At 43.7% G+C, this 22508-nt stretch overlaps 1 protein-coding gene across 2 annotated transcripts in view; it reads right to left on the minus strand.

Annotated features, from left to right (window-relative positions):
• Positions 1-5801: 5801 nt before the first annotated feature.
• Positions 5802-22508, minus strand: part of P3H2 (prolyl 3-hydroxylase 2) — a 135218-nt gene continuing 118511 nt past the window's right edge. For both annotated transcript variants that reach the window (XM_010990105.3, XM_064493753.1), the window contains exons 9-15: positions 21276-21403; positions 20615-20710; positions 19907-20057; positions 18792-18909; positions 17733-17808; positions 12301-12441; positions 5802-6786 (exon numbers count right to left, since the gene is read on the minus strand). In XM_010990105.3, the coding sequence (XP_010988407.3) occupies positions 6694-6786; positions 12301-12441; positions 17733-17808; positions 18792-18909; positions 19907-20057; positions 20615-20710; positions 21276-21403 (803 nt within the window). In that variant the 3' untranslated portion in view covers positions 5802-6693. The remainder of the gene's footprint in view (positions 6787-12300; positions 12442-17732; positions 17809-18791; positions 18910-19906; positions 20058-20614; positions 20711-21275; positions 21404-22508) is intronic.

The raw sequence follows: 22508 nt of genomic DNA on the forward strand, positions 1-22508 counted from the left end.
CCTTCTGGATTTCCACTGGGGTGTGGAGGAGTGCTGATACCTGGGGTCAGACAAGCACATCAGAATTCCTCTGCCCTCTGTTATCTCTTCGTAAAAATGGATCCGAATTGTAAAATGCCCTTAGAGACTACAGCCACTTATTTTTAACTTGGGAAACTGACACCTGTGACTTTAAGTCACATCATTCGTCTACTCTGGGTTTCTCTTTCCACGTGAATAATGGCCCCATCTCCTGGGACGTCGTGAAATGCATAGTGACTACAAAGCTACACAATGAAGACAAGTGGAATGTTCTCCAGGAACCCTGACTCCGCACAGTCAGGGGAGGCCCCACAATGCCTTCCTGCCTGTTCTTCACTTGAAGTAGCTGAAGGTGCATTAGATTGTGAATCAGGACTGCTCATAACCCAACTGTGCTAAAAAATGTTGTTACACCTTCATCTCCGATACTGAGAAAGGGAGAAAAAAAGAAAAAAAAAAACTAAACAGCGTTTATTTAATTACCAATAATAATGCCAAATGAGTATAATTCTGATTCATAATATCTTGTAAGGAAAGCATGTCCTGAAACTCTGAACTTCAACTACAATAAAAATACTGGTGCCCGTTCAGTAAACGTTGCTAAATGTTGGAATATTATGAGAGCCGAGGGTAGTTGTCTGGTGACCAGAAGCCTTGAAGTTGGCTTCTAAGCCTCAGGGTCTCTTAATTTATTCTTGGTCTAAGCAATATGATTGCTTAAGACCTTCAAAGGCATTTGCAAAGTTTAGCGAACCAAAACCCAGTACAGAGAACAAACGCAGTTAAGTGTGATTGGACGCTTTATTGCATAATGTCTTCTTATTCAACCCTTTGGTTCTAAGTTGGGTGAACGGGCCCCATGGACTCCTGTTGGAGCTGGTTTGCTTCCACGGATTCCCAAAGCTTCCGAAACTCTGTTCCCCGTCTGACATTGAAAGAGCTGTCCTTACCATTCCAGGTTCCATAGCTCTCTGGCTGCACCATAAGCTTGACTGATTTTGCCAGATGCTTTAGGCTTTTCAGACAACACATCTGAATATCCTCAGATGGGCTGGAATAGCACCACTCTTCCCATTTCTGAGATGAAAGGGGAAGAATCTGAGTGAGTGGACTAGCTCCAGGGTGCACAGGAGAAAAACTCCCTTGGCCTCTTGAGCAGAGGGAAATGCCATTGGGCGAGCTCATCGACTTTTACCTGAATGACGGGGTTCCCTTCAGCTTTTTCTGACCCCTGATGGGGTTCTGCTTTTTTTAGTAAGAAGCCTGGTCCTTGACTGCTTTACCCTAAGCGCTTAAATATACCTCCTCACAAGGGAATAAAATAAAACTCCTTTTAAACTGGTATTTATTTGGATTTTCACGGCATTCATGAACATGCTTCCCCAGGGCACCTTGTAGGAAAGATCCCATCCCGCACCCTCCTTCAAAACACCAACTTTACAATCAGCTCTCCAACTTTCCTGAAATCTTCGTATTTTAGAACCCAGTAAACCACTGAATTCAAACTCAACCTCTTTTTCAGCTGAGGACGTCATGGCTCATTTCTGCTGATTGGTGACAGGCAGGCACTCAAGGCCCAGCTTTAATGCCACCTGCTCTGCAAGCCCCCCCTCCCCCCAGCCACTCCCTTCTCTGGACCCACATGGGCGCTTTTGTACCTGTGTCCGTCAAAACCCTTCTAGCCCCACACTTACCTCATTTTACCTTTCTTCGTTGGCTTACATCTATCTTTTTCCACTTTACTTTGAATTTCTAAAGGAAGGGATGGACTCTTACTCATTTTTTAACACCTCCCCAAACCTGCAACCAAGGAATCACTCACAGACTGAGGACTGAATTCATGAGTGCCCAGAGCTCTCCTGTACCCCCTTCGCTGTGACGGTTCCTTCTCTCTGTTTACAAGATGAAGACTGCACTGATGTGTCTCTCAAGATAATTACGTACTTACATCTGATTGCCAAGTGCTTCAAGACCATAAAAAGCCTTTATAAATGCCAACCATGATTACAGCCCTTTGAAACAATGGGCTGTATGATTTACAAGTGGAAAACGCTGAGACAGAGCAGCTAATCCTTCTCGTCTGGTCCCCACTTTTATCCCCGCCCACCATCGGATGGTAACTCGGGAAGAGGGAGGAGGGTTTCACTAGAGGCTCAAGAGGAATTCCAGGGTCTTTGCCATCACACTGTCGTCCGGGGGGAAGGCACCTCAACCTGCCAGGAGGGACCAAGGGCAAGAATTTCCAGGTAGAATTCTGTGGAAGAGGGGACTTGGTGAAGAAGGCAGTGGGCCGGCCCTGCCAGCGCAGAAGGTGACTTAGGAGAAGGACCGTCACGGCGGAAAGCCTATCAGATCCTGGTCTAGCATCGGCCTCCTCTGCGGTGGCCTCACGTGCAAAGAAAGGGCGAGGCTCACCTTGCTCACCTTTGTCCCCCTCCACCCAGATGAATCCTACCAAGTAGCCGGAAAGGGTGGGTTAGATCCTGAACTAACAGCACCTTCAGATTTCCCTCCCTAGCAGTGGGTGTCAGGAGGAGCGCGGGCAGGAACTCTTTGTTTGGTGAATTTCCTTGGGGGCCCTTTATAAGGTCTTTGAAAGCAGAGGTGATGCACTAAGGCAATTCTTCACGTGGCTGATACCACCCATCGGAGAGCAAGCCAGGATTTATGATCAGATTATTCCAGACTTGACGTTTGTCTGGCCTCAGAGGTCAGCAGCGGGCACAGAAAACACCGTGATTTCCCAGGGGGAGGTGGGCAGGGGGGAGCTCTGACGGCAGGAGTCTGCAACTCCCACCCCACAGGGAGCCCAGTGGTGGACCTGACTTGTCTCAATGTGCCTGGAGAAATCGTCCAGGTCCAAAACAGAATGGGCCCTCATGTCTCATGTTGGAAGCAGCCAACGAACTGGGGGTAAAGATTGGGGGGTGGGATGTGGGACCGTGTGGGGAGGTCGCTTCACATCCCGGGCTCCTTGGCCGGAGGGAGCGAGGGCGCATCGCCGGGAGCCCGATCCAACTTGTGGTTTGGGTTTTTTTGCCAAATGGCTCCTGTTTCCCCGAAGAGCTTTGAATGTGGGAACAGTTCAATTTTCCCCTACTTCTCTGCCACACCATTGTCAGTCACCTCAGAAGGTTTAATTCTCTGGCATAAAGAACTCCTGAGGTGGCCCTCATTACCTCCCCTCTTGACGTCAGTAAGGGAGTTGTTCCCCGTGGCTGTCGTATATGAAATAATGCAGCATTTGTACTGCAATTAAAATTCATAGGTATATATTATTAAAGGGTACTGACTCATTCCGTGGCTTCTCCTCAGCTGACCAAGTGCCAAAAAATGCTCTGTACCAAGTCCTGATGAAGACTGCGTGAAAACTAAAATTTCCTTGTCAAGCAATTTACATGGAGGGCTCTGAAGAAAGCACCTCACACATCCAAGATTCTCACTCTGTCCTGTGTTGGGTTTTCTCAAGAAGAAATTTAATTTAATTTAATTTAATTTTCCAGATTCTTTCTGCCTTGGCAGGAGAGGAAATGACTCCAGACTAGAACCTTCTTTCTTCCCTTTTATGAATTTCATGAAAGCAGGGGCGGACCCCAGGTATTTGCTTAATTGAATTGTGCAATCCATATTCAATATCTCTCAGAGAGAAGAGGAAATATGCCTTCACATATCAGCAGGAAAATAAAAGAGGAGAAAAAGTTTCAATTTTACAAAAATCTAATTCCGTTCTTTACATGAATGTACTATTTTATGTTAAATATGCCTGGGAGCAAACAACCTGGTGCTTTTTTTCTTCCCTCTTGTTTTAAAAGACTGTGCTTCTGCTTCAGACGTGGACACTTGGAGCCCAGTGACCACAGGCTCTGACCTCTTTTCATTGCTCTCAGTTTCCTTATCTGTAAAATGGGCACCATCATCTGTGCCTGGAACACCTCCTGGGGTTCCCCGTGTGAGAACCTGTTCTGTGTTACATAAGCATTCTATAATACAATAATACAAGTGAAAATAAAAAGGTCTGGGAAACTGCAGGCTTTTTAGACAAGGGAAAAAAAAAATCATTATGACAAGTGGTACAGAGGATGGTCCTAGACTTGGAGTCATAGAACTGGGCTTTTTAGCCAGGGCTGCCCCAAGCACAGGTAGCACTTTTAAATGAATTGGAAGGAGGCACCGTTTCTGGACAGACACATCCCTGCAGGTGCATGGGTTGATGAGCAACACCAAAAAGGCACCCCTGCCTCTAGCGAGAGCTGCCCCGGGCCAAGACTCTCCCATAGGTCACTTCTGCAGCCTGCTCGGGTTCTGTAACCACATCATCATTTTTCCTACCTCTGAGTCTCAGTTTCTTCCCAGACAGAAAGAAGGAGTTGCATTGTGATTTCTATGTGATTTCTCTTTCAGCTCTTAAAAAAACTGAAAAAATCCTAATGGGTTTTCCAATCCTTCTACACAAGGAACGACACATCACATAGACTATGATTTATGAGCTTGATCTTTTTAAAATCATCTGATGACACTCCCTAATATTTGAATGAAGTTAGGGATGGTTTGATGTGGGGCAGATTAAAACTTAAAAGCTTGCGTGTATACATGGTGTCTCAGGTAGAACACAACACGGGGAGCCTGCAAAACAGGAACGACCACTCTGCTGTCGGCCGCGGCACAAGATGGGAGCTGCCCCGGTGCCGTTTACTGAGGTCTCCGCTCGCCGTCTGTGGGGCTGAGCTGCAGAATCAGTGCCGGAGTCCTGGCCTCTCCCTGAGCGCCCAGAGCACCCAGGAAGCGGGGACGGCAAGCAGCCAGAGCACTGTTTTCTCTGTTGATACCTTGTTGCCAGAAAACAGAAATTAGATCCTTGGCCAGAACCTCCTATCAGCAAATCTGAGCGCCAGCAAACACGTCTGTCAGAGAGCAAACAAATGGCAACCTCCCTTTTCAAAGCTCAGGGATTTTCAGCCCTAAAATTAGGGTTCAAGTTTTAAAATCCCACAGGTACTTAATGAACCCATTTGCAAATTCTCAAAATGTTAGTCGAGGTCAATTTGGTTGTATTGGTGAATGTCTCTAAAACCGGTGTTTTTCTTTGTTTTGTCTTTGCTTTGTATTTAGGGCAAGAGGGAGGGCTTTTGGAAACAATCACAACCAGTTACATCATTTTCCGAGAAGGAAACTGAAGCCCAGAGAGGGAAAGAGAGTAGCTCCAGGTCACACAGCAGAGCGTATGTGATGGGGCTGGAACTATTAATCTAACGCTCTTTCCACACTCCCACGGTGAATGTGCAACCCCACGGTGGGGTGGAAAACAGATGGCACAAAATCACTAACACTCAATTTTTCAGCCTCAGAGGATGACTGTTCTGACCGCTACCCAAGATCACGAATGGCAGAAAGTAAATGTGATTTTTAGAAAATGTTTTTATCTGTTAATTTTCTCAAGGGCTATGACCTCCACCACTGCCCATCCCAGAGGCAGGTGGTCTCCCACGGGTGAGTGGAGCAGACTCCCCTGGGCTAAAACAACTCCAGTCCCCATTCCCCAAACATTCCTTAGAACTGGCACCAAGGACCAGATGTTCCCTGGATCGACACCCGCTTGCTAACCATCTCTGTTTTTTCAAAAGTGATGTTCCCACCTTCCTTGCCGCCCCTGAGCACCTGCCAGCAACACTAACCACAGCCCAGCACTACCCCTGGGTTGTCCCCAGAGCTCCGGTGGGACCACAAAGCCATCACCTGACGACAAACCAAACATTTGGGAGAAGAAAAATAAATGCCAGATATCAAAATAAGGCTCCCTTTATTACACAAGTCAGATACAAGCACTAAAATCCACGAGCTGGAGCGCAGCAAAGAGAAGGGGCCAGCAACAGACACAGCTGAAGACTGGAATCAACCAGAAATCCATTTTTCTGTCTTCAGAACAAAACATCTCTTCTCACCAGTGGACCCCACTCTCAGGCAACGTGGTGATGGTGCCCCCGTGCAGATGGGATTAAAGGTTTCCTTCCAAAGTCCCTGGGAAGATGGGCCATTCTATTTTAACCCCTCGACAGCCGTTTTAAAGACACAGCTCCTAGGGCAGTCCTTTCTGAAGCGCTGTGGAGGGTGAATCGAGGCTTCCAGTGCCAGGTTCTGCTGAAAACACCGGAGCCAGAAACTGCCCCCAGGGCCTGGGAAGGCTGAACCCGGTCGTCTCCCACAGCACTCATCAGAGCGGTTCCTCCACAGAGCCTGGGGACCCTCTGGCCCGTGATCCCTGAAGAGTTCTGACCTCGCCATGGACTCCTTGGATTCCAACTCCTGGCTGGCCGTCAGCCCTGGGTGAGACTGTGGCTAAAAGGCACCGAGCCAGGAAGGCCTTCTGAGTCCAAATCACACGCTAAGTTTAGAACTGTGTGTGTGTGTGTGTGTGTGTGTGTGTGTGTGTGTGTGTGTGTGTGTGTGTGTGTGTGGTGGGGAGAGGGGACTGGGCGTTGAGAGATGAACTGATGAAAAACCAAGACAGACAGACTTGACTGAGCCAAGCAAGGATCCTTAGGAACAGAAGGGAGATCCGGTGACTCATATTAACCTATTAATTTATATCGTGGCTCTGTACAAAAATAAAAAGGTTCTCATAAGATTAACAATTTAAATAAATATCTGATAGAACACTCTTTCCCCCCCTCATTTTTATAGCTCATCTTTGGGGTTGATATTCAGTTCATGCTTCCCTTGCTGTTCTTGATCCAGGATGGCGATCACTTCATCCGCCTGTATTCGCTCCTGCAAAAAGAACAATTTACACATTGCTGGTACAAGGATACCGTCAGCCCCAGCGCCAGATGCTTCCCAAACACTCCTGGGCGCCCATCTGTACACGGCTTGATGCTAAATCCAGCTAAGGACAGAACCTCATCTCCATCCTGACACAGGCGCCTTCTCTTGGTTTCCTTTCTTCCTGATTTGCCAAGATTTCTCTCTGGCCAAGAAGTCTTGAATATTCAACTGCTGACTGTCCTCTCTACTTTGTGGTTCCACAGACACCTCCAACCCAGTTCTCCAGCTCAGGGTTCACGCTGAATTCACCATCTTCCCCCCCTGCCCCCGTGGACTTACTCTGTCCTCTTCATGTATTTCCTCTCTTAGTAAAGACCAGCGCGGCTCATCCATTTGCCCCACAAAGCCTGACCATGGTTCCTTGGAGCTGACAAATCACCGAGTACCCTCTGTTCTGCCTCCTTTTCCCGCCCCTTTCTTTTCAGTGCACACTGCTGTTGCCTTAGCTGAGGCCAGTGTTTCTCAGCCTTGGCACTGCTGGCACCTGGGACCAGACAACTCCGTTCGTGCATCAGAAGACGTTCGGCAGCCTCCCTGGCTTCTCTCGACTACAGGGAGCCAGAAGCACCTCCCCACAAGCCGTGACAATCAAAAGCGTCTCTCAATGTTGCCACGTGCACCCTAGGAGGAAAATCGCTCCTGCTTGAGGTTTACACTCCAGCATCTCTTAGCACAATTGCTGCAGCGGCTTCCAAACTCATCTCTCCGTTTCACATCCCCCTCCATGCGCTCGTGAGGGACGCTCTGCACTTGAATCGTGACCGCCTCCCTCTCCTGCTCACTGCTCATGGCCTGGCATGGGTTCCCAGCGCTTCACCCTCCAGGTCCAGCCTTCCCGATGTGCTTATGAGGAGTTGCCTGACTTTGACCTTCTTCTTTTCTTCACCTCATCTTGTCCTGTCCCCTCATCTCACCTCACACTCCACCTGCCTGACGTGGGCTCTGAACACGACACTCTGAGAAGAACTTCCCCATCCTAGTCTAGGTTAAATGCCCCGAGGATTTAAAGGATGTTTCCGTTGCATCCTGTGCGTCTCTCACCCCCACAGCAACCCTTCAACATGCCCAGTCTCCCCCCATGTGGCATCTCCAGCCTCCTGCATCTTTTCACCTTCTCTGTTATGACTCCAGTCTACGACCTGCTAGCTGCAGCAATCTGTCCCATCCTGTACCTTCCTGGGACAGGGGGGAGTTGGGGAGGGAGGGCACATAGCTTCCTCCTACAGTTAGAAGAGAATTCTTATTTATTGACCAGCTTGTCAAGTCTAACCGCTGCCTCCTCCGTGTCCTCTTTTCAGACCACTCTCCACTCTCAAATCAGTTGCCTTGTTCCCTTTCCCACACATCATTTCTCACTATCTGCTAATCCCTCAAATGTTTATTCTTTTACTTATTTGTTGTCTCTCTTTTTCTTTTTTTTATTGAAGTATAGTTGATTTACAACGTTGTGTTAGTTTTGAGTGTACAGCAAAGTGATTCAATTATACACACATGCACATATATATATATTCTTTTCAGATGCTTTTCCATTACATGTCATTACTAGTTATTGAATATAGCTCCCTGTGCTAACAGTAGGTCCTTGTTGTTTTTCTTTTTCATATATAGTCATCTATGTCTCTTAATCCCCAACCCCTAATTAATCTCTCCCAACATTTTCCCTTTTGGTAACCATAGTTTGTTTTCTATGTCTGTTAGTATATTTCTGGTTTGTAAATAAGTTCATTTGTATCTTTTTTTCTATATTCCACATATAAGTGATAGTCTGATATTTGTCCTACTTCACTTATTATGATAATCTCCAGGTCCATCCATGTTGGTGCAAATGGCATTATTTTATTCTTTTTATGGCTGAGTAGTATTCCATTGTATAAATATACCACAACTTCTTTATCCAGTCATCTGTTGGTGGACATTTAGGTTGTTTCCATGTCTTGGCTATTGTAAATACTGCTGCTATGAACATTGGGGTGCATGCATCTTTTCAAATTAGAGTTTTCTCTGGATATAAGCCCAGGAATGGGATTGCTGGATCATAGGATAACTCTATTTTTAGTTTTTCAAAGAACTTCCATACTGTTTTCCATAGTGGCTGCACCAATTTACATTCCCACCAGCAGTGTAGGAGGGTTCCCTTTTCACCACACCTTCTCCAGCATTTGTCATTTGTGGACTTTAATGATGGCCGTTCTGACTGGTGTGCGGGGATACGTCATTGTAGTTCTGATTTTCATTTCTCTAATAATTAGCCGGCAGAGCCAAGTATTAGAGAAGAGCATGGAATCTTGTCATTTTTGGTCACTGTTGTATTTCCTGTGCCCAGAAAAGCTGCTGACATTTGGCAGAGGCTGTCAATGAATGAAGCTGGTGAATAAAGACATACTTGGATAAAGGCTCTCTCTCTCATAGAATGTCTCTCCCTAAAGAAACCATGCTCACCTTTTAAGGCTCAGGTCAAATGCCATCTCCTTAATGAAGATTCCCTGGTTTCCTCTTTCTATCCCTTAAACATCATGCATGTTTTGGCCTCTGATAATAATTCACACCAAACTTTGCTTTGTGTTTAACTACTGAGACCCTTGTATTAGCTCTTCACTTTGGCTTCAAGCTCCTTGAAAATAAAAGTCATGTCTCACCTAGTTTGTACCTCCCATAGGTAGTCCCTAGAACAATGGCCAGCACAGTAAGTTATAGAAAGAACTATTTTATGACTTGAAAATCTCATATTCAAGAGCTTTGTAATTGAACATGATGTTGACATAAAGGTACCTAAAACGACCAAATATACTAAATAACAGGAAACTGAATTGTTGCCACGACGCCCGAGTGAAATGCTCGAGTACTGTTTTGTGAAGATGGGAGGACACCTTGCTGATGAGCAAACGTGACGTATATACAGTGTTCCAGTCTGACTGCACAAGAGACTGTTCGAAGTCACGTCTCTCCTGAAAGGAAGGAAGTTCAAGAACTCTCTATACAAGGAACTGAAGCTTCTAACCTCAGGCATCCATACGAGTTTACGATGCTAAGTACTCCTGGAGAATTCAGCGCCTTTAAAGTAACCTGTAATGAGCATGGAAGTCCGCCAGCTCTGGTGGCCTCTTCACAAGCAGGCTTTCTTGGCTCAGGGACTCAATCTGAGAGGAGGATCCTAACTCTGGGACTCTCAAATTTTGTTGCACAAACCCAAGTTACACCCATACCAGTTAACCCAGAATCGCCAAGGGTGAGCGCCAGCGGTCAGTCGTTTGTGAAGATCCCCAGGCGATTCCAATGCTGAGCTAAGTGTGGGAATCCCAGCGACAACTTTTTCTACTGGTTGCCTGAGGCGCTGGTCATTTTCTCCTGTGACCACTAGATGGCGCCAACAGCCTGACGGTTGGAGACGTTTCCGCACACTTTCCAGGTTAAGACAGAGCAAAAGGAACTTTGTGTTAAGCTTATTTTGATAGGAAAAAATACGTATTTTTGGGAGAGAGGATGGATACTGAATAATCAGATTGGCTAAATGCCTGCTGAGCTGGACACTAAAGAGGGAAAGCTGAGGCGACTTTTTAACAACGTGTTATCTCCACTGTGTACTGACGTCCTGGATTCCCGAGTCAGAAGGAGCGCTACTGGGGAACGCTGGCATTTTGGAGGTAGAGACGCACAAGGAACGAGGGGAATGACAGGTGAAGGAGATGGCTCAGTCCCCCTTGAAGTTCTCAGAGCCCTGTGTGTTCCGTTCCCTCTGTCACGACCACTCCTTTCTCCTTCTGTGCCTGGTTGTCATCTGCTGCGCCTTTAGGACTGTGCTTATGTAAGTCAGCCTTCCTCCATCTCCGATCCCAACGCGTACTGCTGTCTTCCCACCCTAGTTCCTTGTCTGTCTCTCCAAACGCCTTATGGCTGGAAGCTACGTTTTGAAAACCCTTGTACCCTCAGGGCCTCCCTAGAGGAGTTTTTCAGGCACATAGTAGATCTTCCCTAAACGTTTGTGAACTATATGAAAGAATTAACTTATTTACAAAACAGAAACAGACGCACAGACATAAAAAACAAACTTATGGTTACCAGGGGAGAAGGGGGCGGGAAGGGGTAAATTGGGAATTCAAGATTTGCAGGCACTAACTACTATATATAAAATAGATGAACAGCAAGTTCATACTGTACAGCACAGGGAACTATATTCAATATCTTGTAGTAACCTACCACAAAAGAATGTGAAAATGAATATATGTATGTATACATATATGTATGACTGAAACATGCTGTACACCAGAAATTGACACATTGTAAACTGATTATACTTCAACAACAAAAAACCCTCTGAAATTAAAAGAAAAGAAAAGAAAAGAAATGTAATCAGTTTTATAACTGAACTTGAAAAAAAAGGAATGCTTAGGGCATGCGGCCTAAAAACTGTGCATGAGTTAGGTTTGATGGCAAAAGGTCTCTGAGAAAAAGGAATACATTTTAAACAGTTTCAGACGAAATTGGATTCAATGGAGGGACCTAAAGAGGAAAACTGGATAGAATGCCATTTTAAAGACTAGAGTTTCCTGACTTCGTTAAGACTCAGGGGTGGAGCAGACTTTGAAGTCACCCCATTTAGGTCTTGCTGTGATGTTTCAGTTTGCTTCAGCATCTGAGGCCAGGCAGTCACTGAGGCTCTGACTGGAGCCATCCAGGGACAAGAAACTCAGTACTTCTAAAGAAGACAACCCCCCAACACCAGTGACAATTTGGAAGTTATTCCTTTCATTGAGCCCAGATTTTCCTCCCAGCGGCTTGTATCCATGGTCTTAATTCATCCCTCTGCGCTTCACAGATAGATACTCTAACCTCTGCCCAGTGACCTCCAGAAGGATGAGCTCCTGGCTGCTTATCTGAGCTGTGTCCTCAGCTGCTTCCAGTATAATAATAGCTGTATTTTAATATTTAATTTAATAATAGTAAATTATAAACTTTCAGGTTCCCTCGCCCTCTTCTACATATGTTTCATAATTGATTCAGTAAATTTTTAATGATTTGTCAAGAAAACAAATCAGTCTTCCTGGTGACCGGTAGAAAGCGGTCCCTCTCTCCTGATGCTACAGCTTGTTAACATGCTCAAGACGAATCAGAGACTGCGAGAGATCACCAATGTCTATTTCTGTGAACATTCCCTCATTAGAACCCAATTGATGAAGAATTGCAGTCATAGCCCCTCTTCTGTCCCTCAAACTCATCCTGCAAACATTCGATGTGTAATTGCTAGGTCATGGATCTGATTAAGAAAATGTGTTCTTGCTGAGAAAACAGAGCCAGGGCTGGAAACCAGAGAGAAAAGATTCTGTTAAAGCCTTCTACCCACCCCATGGTCTCTAAATTCCCGGAAGGGTTATGGATCAACTTAAAGGAATTTTCAAATAAATCAGTTCATGAAGCAGGTCTACAGGATGTCTCATTGACTTTCCGGGCGGGCCAGAGACTCACCAGTTCTCTGTAAAGTGGGTCCAGGGTAAACCACAAAGCCACCGCACACCTCTGGCCCTTGGTGACTGCCTTCACCCCATGTGGGTTCTCTCCTCCAGATGAGAAGCTGATCATACGCCCACACTTCGGTTTTATAGAGGCCTGAGAAATAAAGTGAAAATAAGACTAGATACTGTGAGCATTTCTACATTCCCACCCTTTTCTATCCTTCTATTAAATTATTTGGGTCAAATTTTCTTTCTTTTTTTTAACATATACTTATTTCTATTTCATTTATTATTATTTTTTTTAATTTTTCCCCTTAATGGAGGAACTGGGGATCGAACCCAGGACCTTACACACGTCAAGCACATGCTCTACTACTGGGCTATACCCCTCCACCCAACGTGGGTCAAGTTTTGAGTCAAAGAATAATGGATGCCTGGGGTTGAGAAGACATAGATTGTTGCAATTTCTTCATCTGTAAAAACAAGATATGGTCAAAAGAATATTGAATTAAGAAAATAAAAGCATTCAGGTAAAACGGTTGGCACAGTCCAATAATTGCTTAAAATACACTGTGTTGATGGCCAGCAAACTCCATGAAGGCAAAGGCTCTCTGTTTCCATCCACTTCTCTAATTTGCGCACCAGCACAGCGTCAGGCAGAAGTAGATGGGCATTTAGTATTTGTGGAATGGCAAAAACAAATCCAGGGGGCATCGAGAGTGCTGGCACATTGTTCTAACTGACCTCGGTGGTGGTTCCCAGGGCGCACACTTTCTAATCCCTTAATGATACATTTATGTAATTCAGGGATTTTGAAAAGTCAACTCTAACCCCATGTGATACTTTAATTCTTGTTACAATATTCCTGCCCAGTGGTCCTCACAAAGGCTTTACTATCTCCAGTAAAGCCACATCCACTCCCTCCAGTGTCCCATTCCACGGCCCCTGGGGCTCCGAAATGACTGGCACGGCCCTTCTAGGCTTGGGCGCTGCTTGCATGGAGCTGTCCAGCAGTGGGCAGGAGGGACGGGCGGAGGGGGGAAGAGGGGCTGCAGGGCCCTGAGCCAGAGGGTTGGATCGAACAAGCAGGCTCTCCAGACTGAGCATTAGGGGACTTGCTTCTATGTTTAAACTGTTTGATGTCAGTAGAATCCATTTTTGTTTCTTAAGAAGCATAGAAACCTGACTCATTCCACGACAGAGCTAAGCAAAGCAAAATAAAAGCAGGGAAGAGGCACCAATCATTCTATTGGATAAGACAGACTTGCTATAACTAGCCATTTTCTCTCTCTCTCTCTTTTTTAATAGTTCCCTGTGCTGTACAGAAGAAACTTGTTTATCTGTTTTATATATAACAGCTAGTATCTGAAAAACTCAAACTCCCAGTTTATCCCTTCCCATCCTCTTCCTCCTAGTAACTATAAATTTGTTTTCTATATCTGTGAGTCTGTTTCTGTTTTGTAAATAAGTTCATTGTATCTTTTTATTTTTTTTAGATTCCATATATAAGTGATATCATATGGTATTTTTCTTTCTCTTTCTGGCTTATTTCACTTAGCATAACGATCTCCAGGTCCATCCATGTTGCTGCAAATGGCATTATTTTATTCTTTCTTATGTCTGAGTAGTATCCATTGTATAAATACACCACAGCTTCTTTATCCAGCCATCTGTTGATGGACATTTAGGTTGTTTCCATGTCTTGGCTATTGTAAATAGTGCTGCTATGAACATTGGGGTGCATGTACCTTTTCGAATTAGAGTTCCTTCCAGATATATGCCCAGGAGTGGTGTTGCTGGATCATACGGTAAATCTATTTTTAGTTTTTGAGGAATCTCCATGCTGTTTTCCATAATGGCTGCACCAAACTACAATGCCACCAGCAGTGTAGGAGGGTTCCCTTTTCTCCACAGCCTCTCTAGCAGTTATTGTTTGTGGACTTCTTAATGATGGCCATTCTGACTGGTGTGAGGTGATACCTCATTGTAGTTTTGATTTGCATTCCTCTGATAATTTAACGAATGATTTTCTGAATTGAGTTGATACGTGCCCCTTAAAAGAAATTTTGGTTTCCTTCACCATAAAATGGGATGGCTAAGTTTCTTTTTTTTTTTTTTTTTTTTTCACTTCCAGCTTCAGAAGGAATATTTGGAAAACTTCCTTAAGTTCTTGGATACTACCTAACACAGGTCCTCCCAGACTGTGTGACCAACGTGTGGAAGGTTAAAGGTAGGTGGAGGAGCCAGAAAGCCTGAGACCAAGGTGTGTGTGTGTGTGTGTGTGTGTGTGTTAAAGGGGAGAGCAGAGAAAAGCTGTCAGTTTCTGGTTATTCTTCTATTCATAATAGCTGAGGAGTGATTTGTCTTTGCTAGAGAGAGTTGCTTTTCTTAAGCAGCTTTATCTAAGTGACTTTCTGATGTGATTCTGGAGTTTCCTAGTTAGTGGTGCCCTCAGTATCGATCTGGTTTTGTGTTTCTGGAGGAGGAAATTGTTGTGCATTTCCACATAGAAACAGCAAAATAACTAATACTTAGAGCATATGACGTAGGACATAAAAGCCTTCCTCTACACATGGCTTTAGGATCTAATCTGGAGTTTCTGAGCAGTTCATTCCCCAGTACTGGTCAGGACTCACTTATCCACACATGGTTGTTATTGCTTCTGTGGGATTATGGAGTCTTGGCATCAGCATCTTATAACACTAAGGAAAGGGTGTGGGGACCATGTAGCGCTTTCTTTCTGATGGAACTGGAAGAATGAAAAGTATGTCACACTTGAAGAACTTTAAGGAAGTTTAGGAAAAGAATGGATCAATTGGCTGAAGCAGCTGGGATTGATTACAGGTGCGTGGGTTCGCAAAGGACCAATCTGATCAGCTGGAGAGCATCACCTCTTAGATACCAGGGGTGCGGAGGAACAAACAAGCTCCACTGACGACACGGCTTCTACAGGCAAATACATTCTGAAGTTTAAATAGATGATTGTAAACATACTTTTGGAACACAGCTCCCCTGAGTTTAGTTTTTCATGAAGCGAATGGAACTCATTAAATTTTATCTTTTTCAAACTGGCACAGAGAACCCAAAATTCCAAAAGGCCCATGTTTCACAAATAAGCTGCTGTTGAAAACAATCCGTATATCTTCCAAGTGTGATAAAAGAAAATTCCTTTTGCTTTGCCTCTGACTCATGATTAAAATCACAGAAGGCTTTGTGCTGTGCTTGTCCAGAATAAATGTAAATCTTCAGCCACTATTGTGTAATTACACAATTTCCAGGTTTTTCCAAAGTAGAGAATTTCGAAGACTTTTCTTCCTTGCATAGCCCAAAGTTGGGGCATTTTCCTGCTCATCTGTCCCTCCAGAGTCAAAGGAAGGAAAACTGAAAAGGAGAACTATCAATTTCTCTTTGTTATTGGCACCGGTTACCTAAGAATTTTAATTATTTACAAAATGCCCCCAAAGCTCCACCATGTTCATTAATCTGAAGTGGAACTAATTTTGGGGGGAAAAAAATCTCTCAGCTTGGAGCTTTTTCATTAAAACATTGTTTAGACAAAACAGAAACAGACTCACAGACATAGAAAACAAACTATGGTTCTCGGGGGGACGGGGCAGGGGTGGGGAGCAATAAATTGGGAGTTTGGGATTTGCAGATACTAACACTATACATAAATTAGATAAAAAAACAAAGTCCTACAGTATAGTACAGGGAACTATATTCAATACCTTGTAAGAGCAGAAGGAAAAAAATTTTTTAATTGTTTAAATCAGTTTTTCTTTCACTTTTTGGGGGGATGGTGGTGGTTAGATCCAGTAATTTTTAAAATAGTTACACCTTTCTCTTTTAATTATAAAACTCTGAAAGTGGAGTATTGTCTGCTCTCATATCTTGAAAAAGTAGAGTTACAGTTAACATATTCAACAATTAATAAATTACTGATTCATACATAATATTGTAGGTTATTACTTAGTTGAGCAGTTCCAAATATGGCCACTAGATGGAGTGGAAGCAAAGAAATCTTTTCAAACACCTGTCTGATTTTCTTCACAATTGCGTGAGATACATTTTTGAACCTCAGTCTCAGTGTTAGCAGAGCTCAGAAATAAAGTCCTTTCTGCATAGACGCTTTTCAAAAAAAAATGATAATTTTGTATTAGGATTTTAAACTCCACATCAGATCATCAATCTTGATTTAATTTCCCAGATCATGAAGTATCAAAATACTCCCATGTTCATATTTAAGCTTTTTACAAGAAAGCATGAGGCAGCATGAGCTTTTAAATAGTCAATACGTTAAATTGTGTGAAATTGTTTTCTTAATTATATCAATGTTTCTGGGTAATTTTAACCAGACTTCCCATAGGTTTCCCCTTTAAATCCAGTAATATATAGTTTTTGATATTGTTTGCTTACACTCCAAAAGTAATGCTATGAATGACACGGAGAAATGGGTACAGAATATGAAATTATGAGGGAAAGACATAAAACTCAGAAAAAGTTGTGGAAATAGCATATACGATGCAAAATCCTTGAAGTTTATCACTTCCATGTCTCAGCTATTTCGGTTTTGTATGGAAGAAAGAGATACCTCATAATCTATTTATAATTCAGTTACCTCCTCAATTGGAAAACCTGCTTTTCTACCATGTCGTACAAACTTTGGCTTAAAGACCAAAAGATTCTTGCTATGTGGTTTATAAGTTCTCAGTAGGCTGGTTTTCCAAAGGCATTAGTTTGCTTAGGAAGATGGTAGCTGAATTCAACTTTTGGTTTCTACCTGTGAAGGTGTGTTTAGAATCTCATCCAAAATGTGAATCCATAATGCATACGTGTGTGTGCGTGTGTGTGTGTGTGTGTGTGTGTGTGTATCAATTTTCAAGTATAGGTTTTACTTACCATCAGAACCATATATATATATATATATACTTATATATATAATAACTTAGTTATTATAATACATATAATAACTTAGTTAACACACATATAATATACATATAATAGCTCAGTTATATAATACACACATATAATAACTTAGTTAACTAAGCGTGTGAGGGCCAATGCTCACTCTAAGCATGTAGAGAACCAGGCTACTTGAAAGCATTCTATAGAATCATTTGACTTGCCCTAGTCTTGGGTAATTTAAGAATGTTTCCTTCAGATTACTTGACAATCAGAAGACCTAGGTTCTGGTTCTGAGTCTAACACTCACTCGCTATACGATCATGAGCAAATCCTTAATATCTATTCTTTAAATTACTCATCTGTAAAATGGACAAGAAGATTTTTACTGATGGTTCCATTTCCAACATTTTATGATGTATGAATTTACTGGGTCCCCTTCCAACTCTTGAAATCTCGAGCTCAGAAATGTTTGAAATCCAGCAGTCCTTGAAAATCAGCAAAACTGAGACTAGATAAGTTTGCAAGAATAGGCTTGCTCACAGTCACAGTCTTGGCATCCATCTCCGTGAATATGAATTCTCCTCCTTCGAAGTCGTCATTCATATACAGGAGAGCACTGTGAGAAGAAAGGGAAATCATTTGTACGTGTATGTGTTTACACGACATGACCACAAAACACTGAGGACTTGGGTGAGCTGACCAGCCTGATCAGTGAGTTTCCTCTGAGACAGACATTCAAGTGATTGACCTTCATAATCCTCAAGAGTAAGATCAGACGTTGGGTCATACCCCTGAAGCGTTTGTTTATTCCATTTATGTTAACATTTTAAATATATTTCAAACCTCATCTCACATTTCACTTCCTCCAAAGAAAACCTAACTAGATTTAGTCCAGCCCTTTGAACTTGTCCACACTACCTAAAACTCTCTTCTTTCCTTTTATACTAATTACTCTAAAGGATCTAGTTTTCCTTAACTAGCTAGAGTGCTCCAAGGGGTGTAGCCTAGCCTTGCAGATAGGGGGCGCTCAATAAATGGTTTTGTATGGAGCACAGTGTAGTCCTAAATGAACACATTATTACAACATGGGGACTACAACTTCTGACTTTTTTCTTTACACACTAAAATATCGTTCCATAAGAGAAAATGTTTCTTTTCTCCTGAGTTTCCAGTTTCTTATTATAAAATACAGACATAGGTAAGCGATGAGATGAGATCCCCATGCATGTCGAGATACACACCCTGTGTTCTCAGATTAAGATACACAAACCACAAAGGATATGTTTAATTGAAATCCAAGTGATCAAAAAAAGACATAAACTTTACTTTTTATAGTAAAACAAAATGGACACTTTCTGTGATGGAATGCAACAAAACACACAGGGATTTTTAAGATAAGAATACTTAAAAATAAGTATAATAAAGAAAAGACGACAGAGTCAGTTCTCAGTTACGGCAGCAGCTTCAGAAGATTATTAGAGCATCTCCACTTCATCGAGATGATTGTGATGACAAGCAAAACAGGTCGGCTTTCTAGTCGCCACGGGTTTTGATAATTGTTGTGCAAAAGCTTGGTTTTGAATCGGGTGCCGGCTGTACCTATAGTCCCGGAACGTGTAAGCAGGAGGCTCCTTCCAGCACTCATTGGCCTCTGGATCCAAAAGGCAGTTGTCAGCGTGGATGGGATGACTGAGGTCGTTTCTTCTATCCTGTTGACCTGCCAGAAAAGAGAACAGGGGAGAATAAGAGATCAAGGGCGGTACCCACTGAGAGCAAAGCTGACAGTCTGCTGTCTACTCCCAATGCTGGTGCCCCGGCCCCACTTCAGGAACCAGAAGGCAGAGTGGGTTAAAGAACACTGGGCAAGCCGTCAAGAGACTCTGGTCCTGCTTGGATATGAACTCGATGTAAAAAACTATAGGCAAGTCCCACCTGCCTCTCTGAGCTATAAAAGTTCTCTGATGTAAATATACATACAGAAACTCTGTGCATCTCATGGATTGTGCTTTGTATGGGCAGCAAAAGGAGGAGGATAAAATGCAAATGTCAAAAAAAAAAAAAAGGATTTGATTGAGCTGAAAGTTCACAAGTGGAAATTCTACGCCTGGGACATTCTCTCTCCCTCCTACTCAAGAGGGTGTAGACGAGAAGATGAAGAGAGGAAATAATGACAGCAGGGGATGAGGAGGGTCTTTGCCCTTTTAAGAACATTTCTTTCAACAATTCTTCCAAGTTTCCTGTCAGTGCTTGTGGACATAATGGGGACTGTCATTTCCAGGTTCCTGGACCCCAAAATACAAAATCTGGAGCAGAAAAGCATTTTTCTGCATGATTTAAGCAAGCAGGAGAAGTGGATTTCAAAAGGAACACAGGCAGCGTGACGGTCTTCTAATTCATCAGGCGCCGACAAGTAGAAAAGGGGAAAAGAGGGAAATCAGAGCTAGGAAGCTTTTGTTTTAGACACATAGAACTCTTCTGTTTTTTTTTTGTTGTTGTTGTTTTTGTTTTGTTTTTTTTTTTTTAGTGGAGGTACTGGGGATTAAACACAGGACCTCGTGCATGCTAAGCATGCACTCTGCTACTGAGCTATGCCCCCACCCCCCTAGAAATATAGAACTCTTCTAAACCCTTAGCCTGAAATGTTAAGAGAGCTTTGTTCTGCATTGTTTTCTTTCTCATCTCACTGTGGGTAGAAAGGAACTCTGGAATCTCACCAGACAGGGCTGTTCGGCAGACCATGTGTGTGTAGGAAAAATACAGGGTTGAGTTCAGCATGAAATAGGATTCTACAATCTTCCGTGCCTTCTCGCTGATGTCATAGAACAGACGGGCACTCTTCAGGGGGACTCGACCTTCATAGCCGAACTGCAGACAAGGAAGAACATTAGAAACCACCGGGCTGATCAGAAGCCTGGAGGAAAACAGACGCTAAGTTGTATTAAGCCAATACAGGATGCTCACCTCTTTACCAGCTAGTGAGAATACTACTATGTACCTGGGGATGTTGGAAATGGAAAACGAGCCACTGAAATAAGTCTAATCCCAGAGGGAAGGTTAGGAGCTCACCACCCCCTCTTCAGTTCTGTCGGGACACTTTCCTTCCTCCTCTGCAACAACACTTCTTGCAGAATAATTACTCCTTTGAATTTGTTCGCACCATTAGACCTTGAGTTCTTTGAGAACGCGGTGAGGGGCTGTATATTATTTATCAGATACAAATTTAGAAAATATAAAGTTTGATAATTTGGTGACTGAATGAAGGAAAAAAGGAATGATCAAAAACAACGAAGGTGCCATTTCATACTCGCTCCCTTCAGGGACCTGATAGGCCTCTATCCTAAACTCGTCTCCATATCTGCTCTTCACAGAAGGTCCTGGATGGACACTTAGGAATTCAAATCCAAGAGAAGTAAAGACTTTACTTTGAGTGCTTTCAGGACAGTTGCACCTTCAAACTTTTCGTTGGGTGTATGGGGTGAAGTTTTTCCTCTGTATCCATCACCAACAAGCATGATGTTCTGGAAGCAAAATAAGGAGATGCCTCATTAATGACAACTGCTTATGAATTCATCAGGTCTCCCTTTCTGCCTCAACTGCCAGAAAGCTGAGCACCAAAGTGAAGGCTCAGAACCACCCCCGTTTTATCCCAGCACCCCGGGATCGCTCATCCTTTCAATCCAAAGAGGGGTCTTTATTTAACTTCCACCTTACATTTTCATTAGAAAATGCCACCACCACTTTTTTGTAGAAATAGGCAGAATAGAAATAATGAATAGGCTGGTTAATTATTGATCAAAATAAAAGAGATTTTCCCAGCAACTTTGTATGATAGGCAGGGCACGTGCTGGATACTGTTGTCCTAGGAATTAAGCCACTAGCTCTTCCAGACCCAATAGCAATGTCCTGATCTGGACAGAACTACAATCATCCCAACCCAAAGGCGATGAAGGTGCCTCCAGCAATCAGTGCCCTTCTCCTGAAGAAAGTGATCTGAAGCCCGGTTCCCTGGTTCCAAGTAAGCCCAGGACCAAAGCACTCGCAGGCTCAGGCCAGGCCAGCACGGTGGGGCTCCCGGGTCCTCACACTGGCCACGCTGTGCAGCTCCCGGCACTGTTCTTCCGACAGCACGTTATCCAGGAGGACGCGCTGAGTCCCGTTGAGCTGCTCCGAGTTGTAGACAAATGTGATGTTCTCGTAGAGCAGGGGGCCACCTGAAGGGACAGAGCACGTTGTCTTCCCTGTTACCTCTGTCCCCGAGGTGGGAGGCACAGAACGCCCGACAGCTTTGTTTGTGCAGTTCAGGAGGCTCAGTCTCCTTGTGAATATTTACTTATGCGAAGACAAATCACAAATTTGGGAGCTTGAGAAACACAATACGGATTCAAGAAAAAGGCAGGTGTCTGGCTACCTGGTTCCCCATCATGTCAAGATAATAGATCACATTTGTATTGTGTTTTGAGAGTGAGAAACTATTTTCTCATTTGATTCCAGTGAAGATCCTGCAAAGCAGACTGGGCACCTCATAAGGTTCTCCTCCATGAAGACATTCCACAATTTTCTCAGCAGCTGGGCTCCCCCCTTCTCCACAGCCCTCGGTTCCTACCTCTGGTACAACATCTCATGCAATTACTTGCTTACCTGTTTGCATCCCCAGACACAATGGACACACTTGAGTTTCACTGGTATCTGGAGCAGTATCTGCTCCCTCGGTGATCCCGGGAGTAAATGCACATCAAGACAGTCACATCCATGTCACCTGATTCCTTCCTAGAATTCTTTCCATGACCTACTGACTCCAGATGGTCTCGATTTTGGCATATTTATTCTTTTCTGCATTATGGGCAAATCTTTATTTTATATATATATATATATATATATATATATATATATGCCTGACAGGAGAGTTTCCTGTATGCACCTGATCTCTCGCTGGACAGAGCCCACAACTCTATGAAATTAGCCCCGTATTCCTCAGAGGGTGGTGCTTTGGGGCTCTGTTTTAGGTGGTGAAATTACATAATCTAGACCTCCACACAGAGACCAGAGCTGAGGGACAAACCCTCTGATGGTGAGGAAATCTTCAGATGTAACAGAGTGCAACCACCTTGAATCAGAAAACTAAATAGAAAAGAAAAACACTGCTTTTCTTCTCTTTAAAATACTCCTAAGGGGCCTGACAGGCACCTGTCAACAACAGCAGCTCACCATGGAGGGCATGGGGTGCGGGGAGGGCACAGATCTTCCCAGCCTCCCCAAGTCGAGCCATGGTCACCAGCACACTGGTCTAAAACATGTCGTTGATGGAGAAAGAGACAA

This window comes from Camelus dromedarius, chromosome 2 (genome assembly GCF_036321535.1).
Source record: "Camelus dromedarius isolate mCamDro1 chromosome 2, mCamDro1.pat, whole genome shotgun sequence".
NCBI lineage: Eukaryota > Metazoa > Chordata > Mammalia > Artiodactyla > Camelidae > Camelus > Camelus dromedarius.